Genomic DNA, 23,700 nt, shown 5'->3' with positions numbered 1-23,700 from the left:
AGGCCATCCCGGCTTCAAAGGAACAGTGACTTAATTGATCGTCTTCCGTCTCAATCGCCAGGTGATGTGGTGGTTCACTTTTACACCGTGATCTAAAGACTTTAGGTTGCAGCTTTATCTTATTAACATGTTGTTGTAGACAAATATTGTAGACTCTTCTATCTGCTTCTCTCTGAAAACCACTTTTACAGTTTTCCAAAAACTAGCTAATATATATTCAGGAAGTGGAGTTAGTGACAGTGTGGGCTCCATGGCAGCTTGATGGAGTAGCAGCGTGTGCGTGTGTGTGTGTGTGTGTGTGTGGGGGGGGGGGGGGGCTTAGGGAACAGTCAGTTGTGACAGATGTTTACAATAGTTTAAGGATGACAGAAAAGAGGAATGCACACGATTGTTGGAGGTGCTGATCACGAAAGTACGGGTAAGAAGGAAGACAGTCACTCACTCGTAGCCACCATGCAAAAAAAATATATTTAGACTTTTGTTTTTTGCATGGTGGCTACGAGTGAGTGACTGTCCTTCACACCTGTTCTTTCATGATCAGCGTGACGTTCCTCCAAATCATCCCCTCACCAGGTTTCTCCATCATTACCCACATGAGTGTTGAAGACCCCCCAGCAGAACTACGGCGCTGGTTCCTTCCCCACCAGAGAGTTTGACATGCTACGTCCCTAGAGCAGTATGCGATGCTAGGGGTCGACGTCCATGGGTCCTCGCTTTTGCCTGCCGCCTGGCTCACAATGCACCCAACCCCAATGCCCATCCCTGCGCGTAGGTGGCACACAGGGCGGCCACATTGTAAGAAACCAGAAATATCCTTTCAGAGACATTTTGTTCACTGGTCTGAACTGGCTGCTTTACTTTGAAGGAGATTCATTTATCATTTTGCATATCTAAAGCACTTAAATTCCTAGACCTGTAGTAGCCTTGAAATAAATATAAAAGACAACTTAGTATTGCACTTCTATAGAGGAAGGGGAAGAGAATACAAATACATTATTTCACAACTTTCCAGATGGAAATATAACTTGTAAAACTCTGCAGTGCATTACCAAACATTATCATAAATAATATAATAATAAAATGCTGCTTTGAAGGTAGGAAAACCACCTTTAGAAATGTAAAACTCAAATATCCGGTTTTAAAAGATTCAAGATCTATTACAAGCAAAAGTTTATTCCAATAATCGGACTTTGATGATGTGCAGTAGTCCCGGATCAGAGCCAAATTTGTCCTGTTTAATTACATCACAGGTTATGAAGGTCAGAGCTCAAAGGGCAGGAAGCCACATTTGTCCTCGGTAGACCGCAATGGCTGCAGAAATCCACTGAGCCCAGAGGATTTGCATACATTTCCCTTGCTGCATGAGTTTCCTCTCACCGTTGCTCTGCCTGGAGCTCTCTGGGGAAATCTGTAGGCAGCAAGAGGCCACACAAGTACAAAAATCTGAGCTAAGAATAACAATAGCACCGAGTTTATTTCATGAATAATATGCACTAATAATAAATCCTTCTGTATGAATTATTTAAACATACAGCTGGGTATGAAAAAAGAAAATTAAAAAAAAGTTGCAACACTATAAAACATCTTTATTCATCTCCATGATAAAAGATAAAATAACTCATACGTGTGTCAAACTGCACCGGAAACTTCCCCAACACACACACACAGCATACCTTCCACTATTCTCCGAATGATCTCACAGCATTACACAAGAATCAACCGTATTGCTGAGGAGACAATGATTTAGTTTGACAAAGAGACGCACACAAACTACCAAAATAATACAGTTCAATGAAAAGACAAAATGAAAAAGCAGCTTAAAAAGTAGGCATATTCTACTTCTTCAATTTCTTAAAACCAAAGTGAAGACTCCAGGCCACAAACGGACATTAATTCAGTCATGAGGCGGGCTGTATTACTGCTGAATAAGTGGTTATGTCTGACAGGAGTTTCTAACTGCAGATAGAAAATATGTGGTTCCTCAGCACACAATTACTCAAATTAAAATCAAACTGCTCTGCAACTACTGATCGATGCATCGAAACGTGATTCACACAGACTCATTAATTTCGTCAGTACAGCATTACGTCAGACGGAAATCACTTCAAAGCCAAAGTGAAGTAAGTGGATGAAGCTTCTCCTCACAAATAAACTCCCCTTTCACTTGAAATGGTGAGAACAGAGGGCGTTTTATGAATGCTGATTTCTGTAATCTATGACTTCGTATCTCAGTCAGATCTTCCGTCTCTCATCTCAGGATAACAAGATAATTACCACAGAATGTATAGCTCTCATAAAAATAAGAGGTTATGTCAAAATAACAAAAAAAACAAAAAACTGCTCGTTACTTTAAAATAAATATAAGTTGTGAGCTTGAAATAATGACTCTAATACAATAGCATCATCCTCTTAAGTGGCTGAGAGAGGCCAAAACGTGCACAAAACTCAGTGATTTGAAACGTGCGCTGCATTTAGGGACACGCAGCAAATACAACACTGCAGTGAGCTCGCAACACAATGAAAAGAGCAGCGTCTCGTAAGACAGACATGTTTTCAGAACAGCATTTCTAAAACAAAGAGCAAATAATAAAGCAAGAAAATATGACTACAATTTAGCATGGGAACTAAAGTTATAAACTGAATTCAAGAGAAAAAACCTTAACTTTTGAAAAATTATTTTCCACTTTTGTGTTGTAGTATAAATGTTGGCGCTGGGTATCATTCGAAAATGTTCAATGCTGGTGCTGATGCCGACATTTTCTACACAGACACCTAAAACTGTAATTTTCCTGGGAGCTAACTTTAATATAAACATGTTTTTCCTCATTTAACAAAGTAGACACATTTTTGTTTGGAGTATGCGGCCCAAATGTTTAAAGAACATCTATATGTAGTCAAACTAATTTATTCAGGAACTGTCTGATTTGAACACATTTAAAATAAGACAAAAGTGTGGTACAATCGAGTAAGCATAATGTATTACTTTGTTTCTGATTGGAGAGTATGTTGCTAAATCTCTAAATATCTTCAGATTTTTGTCTCTTTTAGCCACTATTGAGTTTCCCTCGGGGAACCTGATCTGAGGCAACTGACCCAAGCAGTCAATAATAGTAAAAACCCACAGGGCTGTTATCAACTCTTTAACTCAAAGTAAATATCTAATGCGGAAAAATATGCTGACCCTTTACATTTTTCATCAAAAAATATATAGGCTTGTATGTACATTATTATTTCATTATCTGTAAACGTTAGGCTCTTAAAAACACACTGACCTTAATAAAGTTAGATCGAAGAAAAAAAAGAAGCCATAAAACCATTGAACTCCTTTTCGATTGATCGATGTAAAATAAATAGAGATAAATTAAAATGTACAAAATGAAAAAAGCACTCAGTAGTTAAAAACACATCAAACTGAGAGGAAAACTGGCTAACTTGTGGCGTCAGTGTGTTCGTGTCATTTGTACAGTTCTTGTTTAAAAGTCACAGGTTGAATTGAAATTTACGAGGCCGCGGCTCAGCCCACAGTTGTCACAGAAACAGAAACAGACAGCTGTTGACAATCAATTTACAGTTTCAGTTGTTCAGTCACGTTTAACCAAAACTGGTTTCAGCATCATCGCTCCTCGTCAAGCTGTTGGACGGATGAAGTAGTGCATTTTGTAGTGTTAATCCCCCTTTCCTTTGGAAAGGAATAAAAAAGGACTCCATTTCCCAGGTATCCTCTTGTACACAAGTTCACATCTAGGAAAAGTCTGAAAAGTTCTGTGCTTATGGATCCCAGACTGGATTACGAGTGGTTGTTGGTGAAGAGTTAAGGCCTGGGCTGGTTGAAGTGTGTGCGTGTGTGTGTGTGTGTGTGTGTGTGTGTGTGTGTGTGTGTGTGTGTGTGTAACATCAGGTCTACATCTGCTCCACCGGTGCGCCCTCTTCTTTGGGCGGAGGCTCTAATTGAATGGGAGTGACACTGGCTGGTTTCTTCACACTGAGATGGACAGACGGGAGGACAGAGACAGACAGTGGGGAGAGATAAGAGATGGAAAGATAGTGACATACTTCTTGTGTTTGCTGCTACAGATGACAGTTGTTATCCTAAATAAATAAATTAAAGAAGTTCACAGACTTCTTGACAGTATGGCAGAAAAAAAAGAATGAAACCAATACGAAGAATGTTTGTTGCTGCTTTAAAACAAAGAAACAAACCTTAAATAAGAAAAAGCCACGGGAGGCTCAAGCAAAAGATACAGTAAATAACAGTCTTCTATGAAACGAGGGTGGATTGTGTTGAAAAGAACGACATTACGACTGCAAGTGCTTTCCTGTTTTTTGTGCAGTGACTTATATGTTTCACTACAGTCAGAAAAGTAGAAGATGGGAGAAAGGAGGATTGGACGTCCGTTCTCGTTTGATGTCGGGTCGTTGCAATAGTGCGTGTCCTCCTGCACACGTGGCGTAATAAATTCACGTCTGACTTTTAGAATTTCAACCACTTTGTGTATTAATTCTGGATACACCTGTGAGGTGCACCCCCAGACCCATTTTCCACAATGGTGCGACCGTGATTACCCTACTCCTTAATGGTCAGTACCTGACGGGATGTGGTTCCCCAAAAACTCAGATCTAGAGTTATAATTCTTACAAGCCTTCTCCGCTTCAGATGCACTTTTCAGGTTTCCGTTTCACAAGTGTCTGAGTGAGCAGATACAGACTCCAAATGTAATCGTTTCAGCTGTCCGCTACGCCTGCGCCTCAAAGAAGCCATGGCACAGCATGAAAATGAGACTCATCTCTTTCAAAGTATTCATTACTCAGATTTTTTGTGAAAAAAAAAAAAAAAATAGCTTTCATTACACAGACGGTGTAATGAGGGTGTTAGCTTGGCCCCTCAAAGAGCCTTGGGAGACCAGAGGCCACAAAACTCAATACTGCAGCTCAGGCTGTGGTGCTAAAGTTAGCCTCACTGCTACAGGCCGAAACCTTATCACAATACACGTTCAGTGCTGCACAGATAACTAGCTACATGCTATCATATTACCAACCCCTATATCTTGTGATACTCTTAGATGGCCACAAAGCTATTACACCTGTGTGTGTGTGTGTGTGTGTGTGTGTGTGTGTGTGTGTGTGTAGACGTGGAGCTGTGAAGGCCATGATATACTTGAAAGTGGACAGCAAACAGCAGACACGTACACCTTTTCTTGTTATGACCTATTTTGCCTAAATTTTCAAACTTACGAGTACGGGGAGATTGGCACGGCCACCACCAGGACATGATTCCTTTTCCTGAAGAGCCGCCACAGGCCTTGGTGGTATCCCCGGACATCCAGGTCCCAAACATGGAGGCACTGAGCAGAGGACGGAGAAAGACCAGGAATATTATCCTGTTCCTTAATAAGGCAGGGTTCAGTTCATGAGCCAAAAGCATAAAACATACTTGTGAAGTATTGTTTGGTTCCTGTGACAGATATAAGACGTCAATATCAATAATAAAAAAAGACAAAAAATGGACTCCAACATAAAACTGCAGTACCTGACGGGAACAACATACCTATGATCAAGTATAAAGCCAAAAGCATGTTGACAGTGAAGTTGATTCTCATAGAAATAAACCACCACTGGCATGGACTCCTAAAGTCCAACCAGCCAGAGTTCCCGTTCTGTCTTACCTTGGCGAGCTCTGTCCAGGTGGATGTGTCCGTCTCTGTCTCCATCTTAATGAACATGATGTAGGTCTTCCCCTCGGAATCTGGCAGGAACGAATCCTCACACGGGTTCTTAGTGTGGTCCAGTACCTCCGCTTCCCTGGGAACACACACACACACACACACACACACACACACACACACACACACACACACACACACACACACACACACACACACACACACACACACACACACACACACACACACACACACACACACACACACACACACACACACACACACACACACACACACACACACACACACACACACACACACACACACAATAAATATAACTTCATAATGTAATCTAAATCACCTATGGAATCAGAGTCTCTTTTAAATCGCACTCACTTCAACAGGTGCTGGATCTCCACTTCATAAGCATCTTGCTTTAAACTGTGAAGAACAAGAACACCAAGACTGTCACTGTGTTGCTTCATTATGTTCCACAAACAATTCAAGAACGTATGACATGAAAAGCAGCACATCAGTGAACAGAAAGAGCGTAACCTGAGTGAACACACCTGTCAACATTCCTCAGCTGCACATTGGGAACTGTGTTGAACCTGTGTTTCTTGAAATAGACCTCCTATGAGACAGAAAACAGTTCAATGAGACATAATAGCTATATATCGTCTAGTAGTGTTTTACCTTGAAAATTAGAAAGAAAAAACAAACAACACTTTGACTGCTACAGGGCCGATAAAGACGGAGATGTTGAATTGTGTCGCCCAGGGTTATGGTGTTGTTGTATCATGGAGCCATATTAAAGACCTTAATAAGCTCTCTCAGATCTTACATGAAAATAGCCGTTCATGTTGAGGCCGATGATGCCAAAATGGTACGAGCGGGACACGTCGGGGATGATGCACTCTCGGCCTTTCCTCTGCTCCGGCATTCGCATCCACATGTCCCAGTCCCACAGCTACAAGACAAACGCACACAGAGATCATCCACACTTTAACATATCTTCAACACAATCTCACGCACATTTAAAAAAAAGGACCAGCCATGTATTTCTGCATGTTCTAGCCGCTTACATTTAATGCACACTTTACATACACATTGCTGAGCATTTCCCAAATGATACCATAATTCTTAAAACTGATTTCCTTCCTTATAGGCAGCCATTAGTTTTAGTTCATTCTATGAAAATCAACTTGCATGTATTAAAAACTTGTTGTAGATAGATAATCCGGAAGTTCTCCTTTTAGCTCTGGTTTAGTCTTCGCCAACTCTTGAAAATAAAAACTAAATAAAACTTTAAGTGCTAGATACTCCACTTCCTTAAGAAGCTAGCCACTAACCGTGTCTGCAAAAGTAAATGCATGAAAAAAATGAAATAATAAAAGCTGACCAAGGCATTTTCAAAGAGATGAACTGAAACCAAATCGGAGTTTTTGGAAATCCATCCGATGCAATTTTGAAAATGGCCAGCTGGGATGTAGAATCTGCACAACTGGTAACAGGTTTAGGAAAACACCCAAAAGCACTGGTAAAGATTCTTAAATGCTGCACCTTCTCAGGTGTCGGCCACTTTGGCTCTAGTTCGTCCTTGTAGAGGCTCTTCTTCAGCACCCAGCCCAGACCGGGCATACTCTCCACTCTGTACAGCAGGGCCGGGTCCTCTGCTGTGTGCTCATAGCCCTGTATAACAACATCAACAGCACCGGTCAGTGACGCATGGACATTTTGTGTGTGCATCAAGTCTTCCTGCTGGTCAGTCAGTGGGCAGGAAGAAAAGGAAACAAGGAAAGACTCATTCAGATGTTTCGGATAAACAGATCCTGTGGTTGTCCTCCCACTGTGGACGATGTTAAGTCACACCCTCAGGTTAGAAGAAAACTGATAGAACGCCTCATCACATGCTCTATTGTTGAGGTCACTCCAAACAATCCTCAAACCTCCAGAGATGTTCAGACATTCAGACGTCAGTTACGCAACCATTAACAGCTACACACACACATTACACCTGCATCTAAACTGCAACAGAATAACTATTTCATGTAGTCGTCATGCTTGTTGCTGTCTGAACTAGACTACATGTGTATTTGGGAAGGTATGGGATGAAAAGAAGAGGAGTCAACAGTAAACAGTGGACAGGCAAAGACAAATTAGCCCTTACAGGCTGTTAAACAGATAAGTCACAGAAAACCAGAGGCTTGATGGTGACGGGCTGGTACAGTTTGAGCAGGTGAAGCAGTCGGCACTCACCTGGTCGTTCCAGGCTGAAATACAGTACAGGCTGTCATCCTCATCCAGCAGGTGGAGGGTCTGACTCACAAAACTGCAGGAGATACAAAAAAGCAACATTAGTACAGACAATTATTAAAAACTGCTTTGTTGGGCAACAGTAAACTGACAGAGGCAGTAAACTCAGGGAGGACAATGTAAGACAAAATATTATTACATAATAATAGAGGGGCAAACTTAAGACCCACACACATACCTAAACTACATGGCCAGAAATCAGTGGACACCTGATTTGTGATGGTTGATTATGTCACTCAAAGACAGGTATACGCAGCAGGTCAGTATGAAGTCAGTGTTCTTTTTTATCTACAAATTCTGACAAAAATTTTGTTTTAATGATGACTCAATCATCATTTCAAATGTAAAATAATTTTGTATTTCTATAGACCGACGCCTGCAAAATATAATTCAGGATTATGAGGACTCCCAAACACCCTGGAAGATGATTTTACTTTCTTTAGCAGTAACAGGCTTGTCCTTGTTGACAGAAGCCTAAAGCTCGTTTCAGAGAACAACCTGGCACTAAAAGTTGAGTGCTTCTGAGCTATTTGAAGCCGGCGCTTCAAAGGGGGGCCGGTCAGCCCAGAGGGGGGGAGCTGGAACTATTACAGCCGCAAAACGCACAGTTCAAAGCCGAGTCCGTCCAACAAAGGAAGGACTGGGGTTTCTGACGGCGCTGAATGCAGCTTTATCACTGCGACTCTGCTGCCATCTAGTGGCTATTCTGGCAGTTGAGATTCTTTTACACAATAGATGAGAAAATACATACATAAAACGTGAGAAATAGGAGAGGAAAAATGTTTTTTTGTGTCTAACCAACAGTTTAAAACTTTTAGACTTACTAGATTTAGATTTCCTATCCAGTACGAAAAATAAAAGCAGTAAATCCTCATATTTGAGACTTTGGAAAACCCCCAAAATATTTGTACGCATCTCCTAATATATAAGTTGACTCATTGTGTCCGCTCTACTCAGTTATATGTCGTAGTGATTGTGCATACGGGAGGACGTACCTGAAGAAGTCGATGGAGATATCCAAGTCTTCTTCTAGGACGATGGCAAAGCCGGCCTCCTGATGAAAAAAAAAAAAATAACACACGCTGGGTCAGCGCTGTCGTGAGACGTCGAAGGTATTCAATGAACAAATGAAAAGTTACAATAAATAAAGTTTTTAAAAAAAGTTCAAAAAGCACATTTCACTGCTCATTCATCAAGCACATGAAAGAGTAACGTTTTGTCGTTTGTATTGACAAAAAGAAACCAAAGCACTCACTGGGTGCAGGTTGAAGGTTGCAGTCAGACTCGCCTTGTAGTGCTGTGACAAAGAGCAGAATAAAGTAGCTGAAAAGTATTAAAGCAAAACATCTGGACGTCTTCTGTTATTTCTGTGTGATCCACGCAGGTAAAAATGGCTTAAATGAATTAGTAATTAGTCTACTTCAGGGTATTTTACAGTGAAAATATGTAATATGTATTATGTGTTAACTCTTAAATGGAGAGCTGACTGTTGTTTACCTGGGACACTCTGGCATTCTTTATGCTGATGGGTGTGTGCTGAACTCCCTTCAGTCCAAACAGCTCTACGACATCCATAGGCTCCTGGGTCGAAAACACACGCAGAGATGTACGAGTGGTTGAGTGGCTTATCAAGCTACACAGGGCTCTACGATGAAACATATACCAGATTATTTAAAAAAAAAAACATTAAGTTCCTGTTCTTGTGTATTTCAAGTGTATTGTGTATGTTCCTGTTTGGCTGTTTATGTTTGGACATTCAACATTTGAGACATAAGAACCCTGTTCGAGTGCTGATGTGAACCCGTAGCTTTACACCCATATTGCCACAGTGTTAGTACTTGTGGTGTGTACTGACCGGCACCATGGATGCATATGATGTGAGAAAAAAAGAGAGCGCGAGAGAGCGAGCAAAAACCTGGTACCTCATAATATCCATCGATGAAGACGGTGATCATCAGCGGGTTGACGCCGTGAGCTGAAAGAAGAGACCTCAGCATCCTGAAAACAGACGACATTTTGTTTTAGGCAAAGGAGATGAATGAGAGCAATTGATTTTTGTCAGAAGAGTATGTGATTTGTAAGGTTGGACAGCTATATATGGGGTCAGATCGGTCTCAGTATTAATGAAAGCACACAGAAGGATAGACAAATGTCATTTGTGCTTCATATATAAGTGACGCTCTCCACAAAAATACTTTGTAATGCACATTGAAATGGCTATTTTAAAATTCCACAAAAATAAGTAACCTTGATATGAGGTAGGAAGGCGGTTTTTACAAAAATAATAATTTAAAATTTCATATTTTTGTCTTCTATTATTCCAGTATTATTTCCTGATGTTTTAGGAATTTGCCATGGTATTGTATCAAAGCCATCATTTTGGTATTGTGACAAACTGTTTCAGATCTTACCTGTAGAGATAGTTGGGTCTGTTCCCTGCTATGACGGCCACTGGGACATTCAAGACATTACTGTTGTGGAGCTGCAGAGAGAAAATAAAGTGAGTTCTTCAGCTGAGTTTTGTTTTGACAATAACACGTAGAGCAACATTTTCTGTGAATCTAGGTTCAGCACGTGACCTCGCAATGTTCAAACCTTTAACCTGTGTGGGAAGATAAAGATGACACATAAGGAAGTGCTGAATATGGAATTTCATTTCACACCATCTGTAGCACTTCTACAATATTCTAATCTTACTTTTTTTTTGTCTTTTCATATTGTCTTGGACAAAACAACAAGTCCAGTGTCATTCAATACGCTGCGGTTTTACAGTAATTGACTTTCAAGGAATATGCTTATTCACTCTCTGGCGGAGAGTTAGATGAGAAGATTGACGTGACTCATGTCTGTAAGGTAAATATGAAGATAATGCCAGCAGCCTGTTATCTAAGCTTAGCATAAAGTAAGGGAACAGGAAACCTGGCTCTCTCTCTCTCTAGACCTCTAAAGCCTATTAATGTAAATATCAACAATTTAGTTCACAATTGTTCAAGTCTGTCTGTCTATTGAGAGGTGAACACTGAAACCGGTTTTGCTTGCTGGTCATCCTTTCATTATCCCGATGCTAGTAATTGTGGGTAAAATCCACAGTCCTCATTCTGTGCAAAAGTAGCAAGTGAATAGGTGTCGTTTCCAAAATATGCTTAACTTAACCTTAAAGATTTGAATTAAGTTTATTGTGCAGCTTTAAAATGACCTTACCAAAAGTAACTAAATCAGAGGTCCTTACCAAACCGCTGATTGTTTTAAAAACCTATATAGTGTCAAAAATTCAGACTCATCTCCCTAGTTACTCTTTACGCTCTTTCCTTCTCCGTTGTGTGCAGCTCAATGAAACAAACATCTGTCAGAGAAGTCACGAGTCCTGCTGTGTGTCTTACAGGGTCAGGGCTGAACTCGATGGGCGCCGGGTCTTTGCAGCTGCAGATGCTGCCGTATCCCTCCACTTTGCCGCAGAAGACCTTCCTCCTCTTGTTGAGCTCCGTGTCTGCCCAGTGGCACTCTGCCTCTGCAGGACGGAGGACCACATTCAGTTCGTTAGACATCTCCATGGAGTGCTAGCAGGCATGTGCAGCTTTAGATATTAAGACACCTTTTTACAGACTGGATCTTTTGGGTTTGGTTAGGTTTTGGCCTTCAAGGTGCGTCGCAATATGAGCAATTAGACAGATTTCCACACTTTTCCAAGCTCGCTAGATCTTACCTTCAGAGGCGGTGAGCTGCACCTCAGTCTTCAGCAGCACCGGGTCTCCCCAGGTGGACAGAGCTGGAGACTTTGAGTGCTTTTCTCCATACACCTGACCTGGAACCCCAAACACACAGGTAACCTCATAAAGCACGCTTCATTAAACTTATTATGAATTCTAACTTAATCCTCGCCTGTCTCCCCCCTTCACTGAGCTCATACTCTCTTGTTTTTCTTCTTGTTGTGATAACAAAAAGAACAAATGTAAAACAGATATCCGAGCCACAAATAACGATTTCTCCTCAACTCCACTTTGTGTTTAGAAACTTAAATTTAAAATTCTAACACAACAGCCTGGTGTTAAATCAGCTGTGGATTAAAAAGACTCTTCCGGGCAGACATGTTGTGGTTTAGTTTTTCAAATATCATTAGTCAACACATTGGAGACCACAAACAAAAGATCTACGTCCACTACGTAAAGTGAAAGTTTGCTTCTCTACCTCCTTTCTTCACCACCAGAGTCCACATGTCCCTCCAGCTGAGGTTGAGGGACACCTGGCTGCCGAGACTCTTCAACAGGTTCTTCGCAGCCTCCTTCAGGTGGAACGTGCCCTCATCCTGCAGGACAAAAAAAAAAAAGGTCATCTTTTAACGCGTCACAAGTCCACATGACACATGACACATGAAAATCACATGAATAACTGATATCCAATTCTTCTTTGAGACAGCTGCAGTGACTGACCTTTATGGTGAAGATGAGGACTCGACCCCGGGTCACCATGTTGAGGAAGAGGATCATGGCCTCGTCCTCGTGGGGAGAGTAGGTGTCGAATATCCTCTTGGCCATCACATGACCCTGAGACAAACAGGCAGTGACTGATTTGTCTGACCTTTGTGATTTGACCTCATTAAAAATATTCCTTTGAGGAGCAAAATTCTCAGTAACTCAGCGCCTGTTTGTTTATTGGGTATATATATTATTATCAACGCTACACAACCAAACATGGGATGAAATGGGTAAAGAAGTATCAACTGCAATGACAAAAAAGAAAAGCCGTAAAACTGTAATGAGGGAAAAGTTGTTTGTTTAACATTAACAGACAGAAAACGCTTACAGTCGCCTGGTTGAGAACTATCACATGGACGCCTCTGCCTTGCTCCCGCATATCATCCTCCAATACCTGCAGGAAGATGAGCAAAATAAAGATATGCTCAGTCGGACATTTTTGTTTCATATTCTTGTACAGAAGAAACGGTCTTTCATTTGAACTCACTGTGGTGCCGTCCACTGCCACGTAGACCTTGGAGCGGCTGGAGTACACCTCGATGTCTAGGACCTTGCGTCCTTTAGCCGGCCTGCGTGGGGTCTCCATGTTGGGTATTGTGTCCTCTAAAAAGGAGCATAGAAACAAGATTAGTTTCTCCCCAGTGAGGCCCTGCTGAGATGCAACACATGTTTCATAACAGTGTGTCAAATTACATTCACAAAACAAAAGGCATCTCTGTAATCAGGTGTAGTCCTCAATAACAGACTTGGACAAGTCAGAAAAAGGTGAGATTTCTATGTTGTTAAAAGACCCACCCACAGATCCACCTTAACAGTCTCATACTGAAACTAATGAGTTTAAACTTGCTGAACTTTTAGAAAAAAACATTCCAGTGGACATCCTCGGGACACCAACTAGCAGTGTTTTAAAGAAATTATGCAAAAGACATCTATAGTCATGGTTTCACTTTCTGTATACATCACAAAACTTCAATAAGGAGTTAGAACCAGCTGATACAAAATACATATGTGATACTGACAGAGCAGAAAACGTTTCTAAATTTGAAATAAGGTCACATCAAGAGTTTAAGAGGCTTACCGATTGATTCGATCATATTCTGCTCTGGAAACCTTGCCCACTTAAAGTAATTCTACAGTATTTTTCCCTATAGATATTATTGGAATTGCAATTGTTACAACAAACACGCAGTCGCTATTTTTTACAACACAATAAATTACCAAATGACATGCCAAAGTCACATCTTAGCCTAAAGCTGAAACTAGAGCATTCGGTGCTTGTGCTAGTCCGAACGTTAAAGAAATGGTGTAAACAGAAAGAATACTGGACATGTTTCTCACCATATTCGTGAGCCGCTGCATCTTCATCAGCTACTCTTCTTGTGTCCAAGATGAGTTTGATGTTGACGATCACAGTTATCAACAGAAACAGCACAGCGCCAGCCTGCGGGAGGAAGAGACGTACACTTTAAAATCTGAAATGCGGGTTTCAAGGCCGGTAGGTTATTATAGAAATCAGGTTACAATAACGTAACACTCCGTTAAAAAAACCATGATGACTGAAAGCAGGTCGCAAGCAGCAATCCATATTGCAACTTTTACTTTGAAAAGACAAAGCAACATTTCCTGAGAAGAGTTTCCATTATACCTTTACTCACCTGTCTACCACAAATACATATACATATACATATATATATACATATACATATACATATATATATATATATACATATATATATATATATATATATATACATATACATACATACATATATATATACATATATACATACATATACATATATACATATATACATACATATACATACATACATATATATATGTATATACATATATACATACATATACATACATACATATATATATGTATATACATATATACATACATATATATATATATATACAGTGGGTATGGAAAGTATTCAGACCCCTTTAAATGTTTCACTCTTTGTTTCATTGCAGCCATTTGCTAAAATCAAAAAAGTTCATTTTATTTCTCATTAATGTACACTCAGCACCCCATCTTGACAGAAAAAAACAGAAATGTAGAATTTTTTGCAAATTTATTAAAAAAGAAAAACTGAAATATTACATGGTCATAAGTATTCAGACCCTTTGCTGTGACACTCATATTTAACTCACATGCTGTCCATTTCTTCTGATCCTCCTTGAGATGGTTCTACTCCTTCATTGGAGTCCAGCTGTGTTTAATTAAACTGATTGGACTTGATTAGGAAAGGCACACACCTGTCTATATAAGACCTTACAGCTCACAGTGCATGTCAGAGCAAATGAGAATCATGAGGTCGAAGGAACTGCCCAAGGAGCTCAGAGACAGAATTGTGGCAAGGCACAGATCTGGCCAAGGTTACAAAAGAATTTCTGCAGCACTCAAGGTTCCTAAGAGCACAGTGGCCTCCATAATCCTTAAATGGAAGAAGTTTGGGACGACCAGAACTCTTCCTAGACCTGGCCGTCCAGCCAAACTGAGCAATCGTGGAAGAAGAGCCTTGGTGAGAGAGGTAAAGAAGAACCCAAAGATCACTGTGGCTGAGCTCCAGAGATGCAGTAGGGAGATGGGAGAAAGTTCCACAAAGTCAACTATCACTGCAGCCCTCCACCAGTCGGGGCTTTATGGCAGAGTGGCCCGACGGAAGCCTCTCCTCAGTGCAAGACATATGAAAGCCCGCATAGAGTTTGCCAAAAAACACATGAAGGACTCCCAGACTATGAGAAATAAGATTCTCTGGTCTGATGAGACCAAGATTGAACTTTTTGGCGTTAATTCTAAGCGGTATGTGTGGAGAAAACCAGGCACTGCTCATCACCTGCCCAATACAATCCCAACAGTGAAACATGGTGGTGGCAGCATCATGCTATGGGGGTGTTTTTCAGCTGCAGGGACAGGACGACTGGTTGCAATTGAAGGAAAGATGAATGCGGCCAAGTACAGAGATATCCTGGAAGAAAACCTCTTCCAGAGATCTCAGACTGGGCCGAAGGTTCACCTTCCAACAACACAATGACCCTAAGCACACAGCTAAAATAACAAAGGAGTGGCTTCGGAACAACTCTGTGACCATTCTTGACTGGCCCAGCCAGAGCCCTGACCTAAACCCAATTGAGCATCTCTGGAGAGACCTGAAAATGGCTGTCCACCAACATTCACCATCCAACCTGATGGAACTGTAGAGGATCTGCAAGGAAGAATGGCAGAGGATCCCCAAATCCAGGTGTGAAAAACTTGTTTCATCATTCCCAAGAAGACTCATGGCTGTACTAGCTCAAAAGGGTGCTTCTACTCAATACTGAGCAAAGGGTCTGAATACTTATGACCATGTGATATTTCAGTTTTTCTTTTTTAATAAATTTGCAAAAATTTCTACATTCTGTTTTTTTCTGTCAAGATGGGGTGCTGAGTGTACATTAATGAGAAATAAAATGAACTTTTTTGATTTTAGCAAATGGCTGCAATGAAACGAAGAGTGAAAAATTTAAAGGGGTCTGAATACTTTCCGTACCCACTGTATATAACTATTATATTTAAGTTAGATTTTATCCCTACTTTATAACTATTGTATGTCTTAGATTGTAATTTTTTTTCTTGCTTAATTATCTTTTCCTACATATTTTGTGAGCGTCGTTGGAGGGAGCTGGAGATTCAAGATTAACATTCTCAACTACTTCTTCTCTGTGGCTGTTTTGTACATGATAAAGACCAATAACTTGTAACAATGTTGGATAGATGAAGTATTGAAAGAGTGGACTAACATGGTCACGTGAATCCAAAACCACACTGGAGAGAATAACAAGGACAGTTTTGTAAACTTGTAAACTTAAGTGTCCGTTTTTTTTTTAATGAAGCGCTGGCTGTGCAGTTTTATCAATGGGATTTTTCTGTGCTGCTGCTGATGAAATACATCAACTCCAGCTTTCAGCAGAGCTCCACCGTCAGAGACAGTCGTGTTTCACATAACGTTACCTGGCAGAACCGACGAATCGTCCTCTTGTTGGTTAGCTTGTATTTCCAGGTGAGGTACAAGCTTCTTTGTTGGCGAGGGATGAAAGGCTTGGCTCTGGGATTGGGGGTCCAGGTCTCCATCCCGGGACACCGACAGCCGCCGCCGACAACAGAGCTCAGACCCTCCGCCTGGCCTCCTCCTGCTCCAGGGGCATGCACTGCTCCACAACACACGCCGAGACACGACTGGTTGTCACATCGTCATCTGAAAAACACGAATATAGCGCGGCACGGGTCAGAAATAAAGTTAGCAAAGCACGAAGTTCAGCTAACGACAGCTAGCTGACTATTTCTACACCAGCAAATTAAGTAGGTACTTCTAGCTCACTCGCTCAGTTTCACACACTCCAGTCGTCTCTTTTCTGCTGAGATATTAACGTTACTACTCACAGGGTTGTCAGTAAATCCAGCATTATCGTTTCAATCTCGTAGCCTGCAGCAAGATCCAGAAAAGTCGCTTGTAGCTGCCGCTACATGCGCGGTGTTTACGTCGCAGAGCAAACGACGTCACCAAGCTTCTTCTTCTCCTTTTAAAAATCACCCCCCTTCTTTTCTTCTGTGACTCTCTCTGCACTGTAAACAAACTTAGGCTCATTACTACCCTCAACAGGACGAATAATGAATGACATTAGTCTCCATTCATTTTTTTTAAGACGTAGCTCCAGCGACTCTCATGAATTATTTATATTTATTAATATTTTTGAAAGGTAAATCTGGTTCCTTGGTGTTGTTTAACAACACTTGGAGTACAACAACGTTTTTATGGTGTTTCCAATGCCCTCAATTTACCCTGGTTTAAAAAACAACATGATTGTGTATGAAAATGTAAAATAATCCAATTAACCAATTATCAATTAATATAGACATGATAATGCTTGAAAAATGATAATACACGTTTTTCGTTTTTGTGCTCTTTCTTGGCTACATTGAGGAAGGGTTTTCGAGCTATCTCGTCTGGATCAAAGGATTTGACAATGCACTGTGTGTAAAGAGAATACACACACACACACAGCTGATCAGCTCCCATATTTCTGTAATTGTATTAAAGCAATTGTCCTTCTGGATTGAAGTTGTTGAATGGTGTTTAAAAACTTAAAAACACCTTTAACTTTATTTAAATTTTAATATTTTAATACATGAAATTACAAACAGGAAATTTGTCTTTGAGTGGATTTAACCCGCCCTAAGCATCCAAGCATTGGGGATCAGTGTGTCACACAAGGGCCACAGCTGCCCCCAGCTTGTTAAAGACTTAAAAAATAAAGTTGAGGGAATTGACTTGGAATTTGTCAGTCTTGAATCTGGACTTCATAGCCAAGACTTGAATTTATAGTAAAAGAGAGAAAAGACATGATAATGTGAGCTCTGATGAGTCATGAGTTGTTCTGCTTGTTCAGTACGACAGATGTGCCTGTAGGTTTCTATTACTGGGAAAGGAAAGTCCACTGAGTTCAAATCCAGTGCTCAACATTACATCATTTACAACGCCATAGAAGTTGAACATTTGTCATTTTATGGTGCCGCACCTAAAGCACCACTGTACATAGTGCAAAGAGCAGACACCAGAGACTCATATTTAGCAAACTACTGCTGGATGATGAGGTAAGCGTCTGCTTCTGCATGTCAATCTGCCATCAGTAGCATTGTCAATATATGTTAAACATTATGGATCCAAAGTCATTTGTTTGATTTTGTCCCTCCATACGTTCTATTTTCCTCCTTCGCTCGATTCTCTTCTTTCCCTCGTTTATTTTCTTCATACCATTTATTCCTTTGATTTCTTTAGTTTCTTGCTCCATGTCTTTCTCCTCTTAACCTTTCATCCCTTTCAGACCTTTCAGATCTTTTTTTCAGTTTTTATTGTCCATATTTCTTCTTTCCCCCCTTTCTTTAATTATTTTCTTCCATCTTTATTTCTGACTTTTTTCAGTTCTTTCCTTATTTTTCCTTCTCACCTTCTGTGCTACCCATCGTCTTTTCCTCTATGATACTTTCCTGCTGCCTTCTGATACATTATTTCTTTATTCACTCCTTATTTTCCTTTTTCCTTCTCATTCATTAATTGGTACTCTGTTTTGTCCTTCCTTCTTACCTTTTAAGTCCTTCTTCACTTCTAACCTTACTCCCTTGTCTTTCTGTCTTTTCTTCCTATTTCGTTTTTATTTATTGGTTTATTTGATATGGGACAGTGCACATTACTAAAAACATTTCTGTAAATGCGCCAGAGTTAACCAAAAGGCTATTTTTCATCTGTAGTCCCAAGAGGCAGATGTTTTCTCCTAGCTGTTCTCCCCTCTGATACTTCTTTCCTGATCTGTTCCTTAAATTATTCATTTCCTACTTTATTTCCTTCACTCATTACCTTTTTTTGTCTTTCTTTCCCTCCTTTCCTTGTTATTTTTCTGATATTGGTTTCTTCATTCTTTCCTTCCCTCACACATTCGTTCCTTTCTGTCCATTCATTGTTCCTTCCTTCCTCAACATGAGGATTATCGCTGTGATTATCTAAACTTAGCACACCACAGAGCAAATGATCTTACTGTACTGCACAAGTGTTTTGTCATTTTTAATCCCCATCAGTGCGGCTCGGAGTCAAACAACACTGGAGTCCAAACTGGAGGCCCTGCAGTGCCACTTCACCTGGGATCTGCACCCCAGCAGGACTACACTTGTTTGTCTCAGGGACCAGCTGGAGGACATCGGCACAGAGGAGGGATACAGCTGGCTGGGTCACAGTTACAACCTACAGGGGTATATTCACTACCAGCTTGGGTTCACCGATGATGCCTGTCGTTTCCTCTGCAGGGCTGCGGAGGCCTTCCGCCAGATGAGAAACACCGTCTCAGATGAGGGCCCCTGGTTGGTGGTGAACCACGGGAACCTGGCTTGGCTGCATTACCATAAGGGAGAACGAGCAGAGTGTCAGGCTTACTTGTTAAAAGTCGACGCCATGATGAATGAGTACCCATCTCCATCCCAGGACGAGCTCCATCCGGAGATCTACGCTGAAAAAGCCTGGACCCTGATGAAGTTCGGCACAGACAAAAGGCAGCTGGCTGCAGATTACTTCCAGAGAGCCATCAGGATGCAGCCGGACATGGTGGAGTGGCACACCAGCCACGTCATAGGGTTAGAGAATACTCTTAGACACAGTGACAAAAAGGTGGGGGCTGACATCTTTGAGAAAATGAAAATTGCCAAAGAACATGATCCAGAGAACTTGTACCTCGCTGCTCTGTACTTTGAGGCATGTGCTGAGAAAGGGAAGAACATTGAAAGTGGAGCACGTGAGTTGGCCAGGAGGGTTTTAAGAAAGCCCATCAGCAGCTACAGTGGTATCACACCATTACTAAGGCTGTACAGAATCTATGTATCTATGGATGAGGCCATTGATTTGGCAGAAGAGGTTCTGGAAAGACATCCAGATGAGCGTTATCTGAAGAGATGTGCCGCACTCTGCTACAAGAAGAGAATCTTCCAGGGGAGGGACAATCCCCTGGAGCACAGCATGATCGACAGAGCAATCAGTCTCCACAGGGAAGTGATTACTCTTTACCCTCTTTCTTCACTTACGATAGAAATATCTCTTGCCAACATATACGCAGAGTCCAATAACCAAGCTGAAGCGGACCAGATATACGAGGAACTGCTGGAAAGACCTGACCTGGATCCCGAAGGGGCACAGATGCTTTACAACTACTATGCAAAATATGTACATTTCAGTCGAAAGGAGAGCTACAAGTCAATAGAATATCACATGAGGGCCGCAGCGATACCGCAACAATCTTCCTATCGTAAGAACAGCATTAATACTCTGGAGAGGATTAGAGAAAGAAACAGAAACCGAATGTGCAGAGAAATTGATGAGTTTCTGAATAACCTTCAATAAAGCCTGGAAAAAAGCGGGAGCGTTTGATGTTTGTAATGTTAACAACAACATTGGGTCTAAATCCAGAGTAATTAATGATTAATTATAAAGCTTCCTTGCATAGGTTCATAACTATGAGACTCCTTTCACATTGTTTTCAGATTAATTTGATGAAGTATTGTATGTATATTGATTTAAGCCAGGCTGCAACGTTTGATTCTGAAAAGTGAAGCAAATGCCTTAGGGCCTTAAACTTGCATTCTTTCTAATGACCAGAAGGGGGCGACTCCTCTGGTTTCAAAAATAAGTCAGATTGTATAGAAGTCTATGAGAAAATGACTCTACTTCTCACTTGATTTACAGTATTACCTCAGTAAACATTGTAAACATGAATTTATGGTCTCAATCGCTAGTATAAAGTCTTCTTCAATACAGCATGATGTTCATTTAGTAAATTATGGTCCCTTTTAAAATAAAATAGATGATTCACACTGTATCCGTGTATTCTTAAGTACTGACTGACCCGATCTACTTTATGAGGCATAGAATAGGATATTCAGTGACACTGCGAATCATTTGTTTTCCATAATCACTCATGGAAACAGGAATAAGAAGATAATATAAATTAATTGGAGAGAAAATAATGTAGCTTGGTAAGACGTTGACATAAACCTTTTACGACCCAGTGTGTACGCTACTTTTTATTCCACTACATTTATTTGACAACATCAGTTACTAGTTACTTTGCATATTCAGATTATTAAGACAAAATATAAATTATTAACTATAGATTATGATATATCATTATGGATCACTTACCAGCAATAGATAAATTAATTAGAGCTAGCTCCACTTTTGGCTTTTTCACAGAGGAGCAGCGGCTGCTGTAATCTCCACAGTTCCATTAGCTGCATTTATGGGGACGCCACACTTCATTAGTGGTTACATGAGTAACCCACAGTGTCACGTCTTCGTTTATTTCCTGATTAGATGCTGTCCACTGCTGGCATAGCATTTCTCTTTGTAAAAAACAAGCAATCTACAAATTTGATGATTTTTTTTTTTTTTTACTTTCATTTAAGTTGAAGTATTTTAAACCTCTTAAATTGTCTCAAATATGCATCACACCCAAGCTTGTTAACATTTCGTAGGAATTGTGACACTAATAGGCAAACATACTTTAAGTTTATATCAAATGATCACGAGCATTAGAACGTCAAAGCAGTTGTAATTGATATTTTTATATTAATGTAATTAATTACAATTTTAAAAAAAAGTTCAACTGAATACAGGTTAAACCCACCCACGTTATTATTAGACGCTCAGAGAAAGTGCTCCGGGAGTGTGATGACATAGTATAAAGACCAAAAAACCTAAAGCAATAGTTTTTGTTTGAATTCTCAATGTTAACCACGTGTTTACTGTGGCTGGGCTATCCTCTGTGTGACAAAGTATCACGTATTGCCTGCCAACAACTTCACTGTATCATAGCACTGTATCATCAAATAGTCACTATAAAATGTAGGATTATCTCCATTTACTGATCATTATTTTATTTTAAAAATGACCACATCTTTTATTTTATTCCCCTTTAATTTTTTTTATTTACTATTTAGTTTTAGCTCAGAGGTCTAATTTTGCATTTGGAAATATTCTATTGGAGGAAACTTCAAAACAAAAAGTTATTGGTTCAAGGTTAAATAATTGATTGCAATAGGTGCAAAACAACACAAGTCCCGCCTCCATAACTCAGGCTCGACAGTGACAGTGAAATAAACAATGTGGTGCAGTTTAGCCCCACATTGTTTATTTCTTTGCTTGTTCACTTGTTGATTTGATTTATTTATTATTTGTATAATTTACTTCATCCCTCTTTTATTATGACCTGCATTTAGGCCTTCTATTGAAACTCACTTGAGTGGAGACAAATCTTTTATTCCATGCATTGTCAATAAAATCTATATTTTTGGCTCCAGTTTATTCTGGGTCTTGTGCATTGAGTATCTCCGGGTCACACTCATAAATACCTAAATGTGAACTAGGTTAGGGAAGTGTCCTTCAAGAATATTCATAAATATTACCCTGCCAATCACTACAAGCGGAACAGCTTTTTTTGTGATGAATATTCAGAAACTATTTTTGCATTTTTCTCTCACCAAGAAATTCTGGAAAGACCTTTGCAGATTTGTTACTGACCATATCTTTGAAGACTTAATATTATGGGGAAATGAGGCTCTCTAGATGCTTACCATCTGTATGTTTTTTATGTTTATAATTTTGACAAATATGATATACCCCTGGCTCTTTAATTATTTTTTTATTTGTATACTATCCCCTGTATACTAAATCTGTGTTCTTTTGTTCAATAGAAAACAATTAAGCAGAGATTAGTAGCCAATTAGTGGGAAATAACATGACCCTGTGGGTCGGTTGTCTTCTTGTCCTCACTAACTTTTTGAGTCACCAGCTGGCACAGATATGTAAACCTATCGCTAAGCAAATGATAAACTAAACTGAGTTTATCATTTGACCATACTGACCACAACGGAGCACGTCGTCTCGTGTCTATAGCAGGAGAGCTTGTTATCTGTTAGCAGCCGGTGCACAGCAGAGTCCTGCGATGTGTTTGGCTAACAGCTAACGGGGCTAATACAGTTAGAGCTAACAGCTAATGGGGCTAATACAGTTAGAGCTAACAGCTAACAGGGCTAATACAGTTGGAGCTAACAGCTAATGGAGCTAATACAGTTAGAGCTAACAGCTAATGGGGCTATTTCAGGAATTTCTTTGAAAAGTTGGCTGCAGACAGGAACTCTCTTCTTGGGTTGGGGAAGGCCCCGATGGTTGCGCTGATGGTAAAACACAACATTTCAGAAAACACAACATTTTACATAACAATATATTTGACTAAACAAAACAACATTTCACAAAGCTTAACGGCATAAGGAACAATACACAACCCAAAGCAATAAGAACACACATAACAAGAAGCACATAACACAAAACACAGCATAACATCATAGCTCTTCCATCAGCCACACTTGTAGACCACAAGGTGACAGAAGAGCTCCTTTTTTTAAAGAGCCACTGCCTGATCGTCTAACTTGCAAAGATTTCTGAAACTCCGAATCACTGATTATTATTCGTATTACATGACAATTTCCATAATATAGCATGACCATCCCATCCATCTGTGACAAATAACAATGGATAACAAAAAGCATACATTAGACAAAGACCTCATGTACCTCATGAAGCAGTAAGGCTGGTGACACAACTTACTGACACTAAAGAAGGTAAATAACCACATATTTCAAAGATTAATCTATTTGTGCTTACTTCTAT

At 40.2% G+C, this 23,700-nt stretch overlaps 2 protein-coding genes across 3 annotated transcripts; one reads left to right on the top strand and one right to left on the bottom strand.

Annotated features, from left to right (window-relative positions):
* Nucleotides 1–1,153: 1,153 nt before the first annotated feature.
* On the bottom strand, nt 1,154–17,015 carry pomgnt1 (protein O-linked mannose N-acetylglucosaminyltransferase 1 (beta 1,2-)). 2 transcript variants are annotated; one of them, XM_076082586.1, is made up of 22 exons: nt 16,878–17,015; nt 16,449–16,692; nt 13,787–13,889; nt 12,936–13,051; nt 12,777–12,842; nt 12,404–12,517; nt 12,162–12,279; nt 11,680–11,778; nt 11,357–11,484; nt 10,388–10,458; nt 9,899–9,974; nt 9,474–9,557; nt 9,232–9,273; nt 8,972–9,030; nt 7,920–7,992; nt 7,224–7,352; nt 6,505–6,630; nt 6,230–6,294; nt 6,057–6,101; nt 5,664–5,799; nt 5,233–5,342; nt 1,154–1,408 (listed from the first exon to the last, which is right to left on the bottom strand). In XM_076082586.1, the coding sequence occupies exons 2-22, from the start codon at nt 16,566–16,568 to the stop codon at nt 1,261–1,263; spliced, it is 2,028 nt and encodes a 675-aa protein (XP_075938701.1). In that variant the 5' UTR covers nt 16,569–16,692; nt 16,878–17,015; the 3' UTR covers nt 1,154–1,260. The 2 variants fall into 2 exon arrangements, with proteins under 2 accessions (XP_075938701.1, XP_075938702.1); XM_076082587.1 differs by lacking the exon at nt 1,154–1,408 and adding an exon at nt 1,566–3,982.
* Nucleotides 17,016–17,722: 707 nt separating this feature from the next.
* On the top strand, nt 17,723–20,813 carry LOC142939310 (interferon-induced protein with tetratricopeptide repeats 5-like). Its single transcript, XM_076082588.1, has one exon. It carries the CDS (start codon nt 19,018–19,020, stop codon nt 20,374–20,376), a length of 1,359 nt encoding a protein of 452 aa, XP_075938703.1. The 5' UTR covers nt 17,723–19,017; the 3' UTR covers nt 20,377–20,813.
* The last annotated feature ends 2,887 nt before the right edge of the window (nt 20,814–23,700 follow it).

This window comes from Anarhichas minor, unplaced genomic scaffold (assembly GCF_050575085.1).
Source record: "Anarhichas minor isolate MPS153535 unplaced genomic scaffold, ASM5057508v1 ptg000096l, whole genome shotgun sequence".
Classification (NCBI taxonomy): domain Eukaryota; kingdom Metazoa; phylum Chordata; class Actinopteri; order Perciformes; family Anarhichadidae; genus Anarhichas; species Anarhichas minor.
Note: the sequence above shows the minus strand (reverse complement) of the source record. Positions and strands in the feature narration are given on the sequence as shown.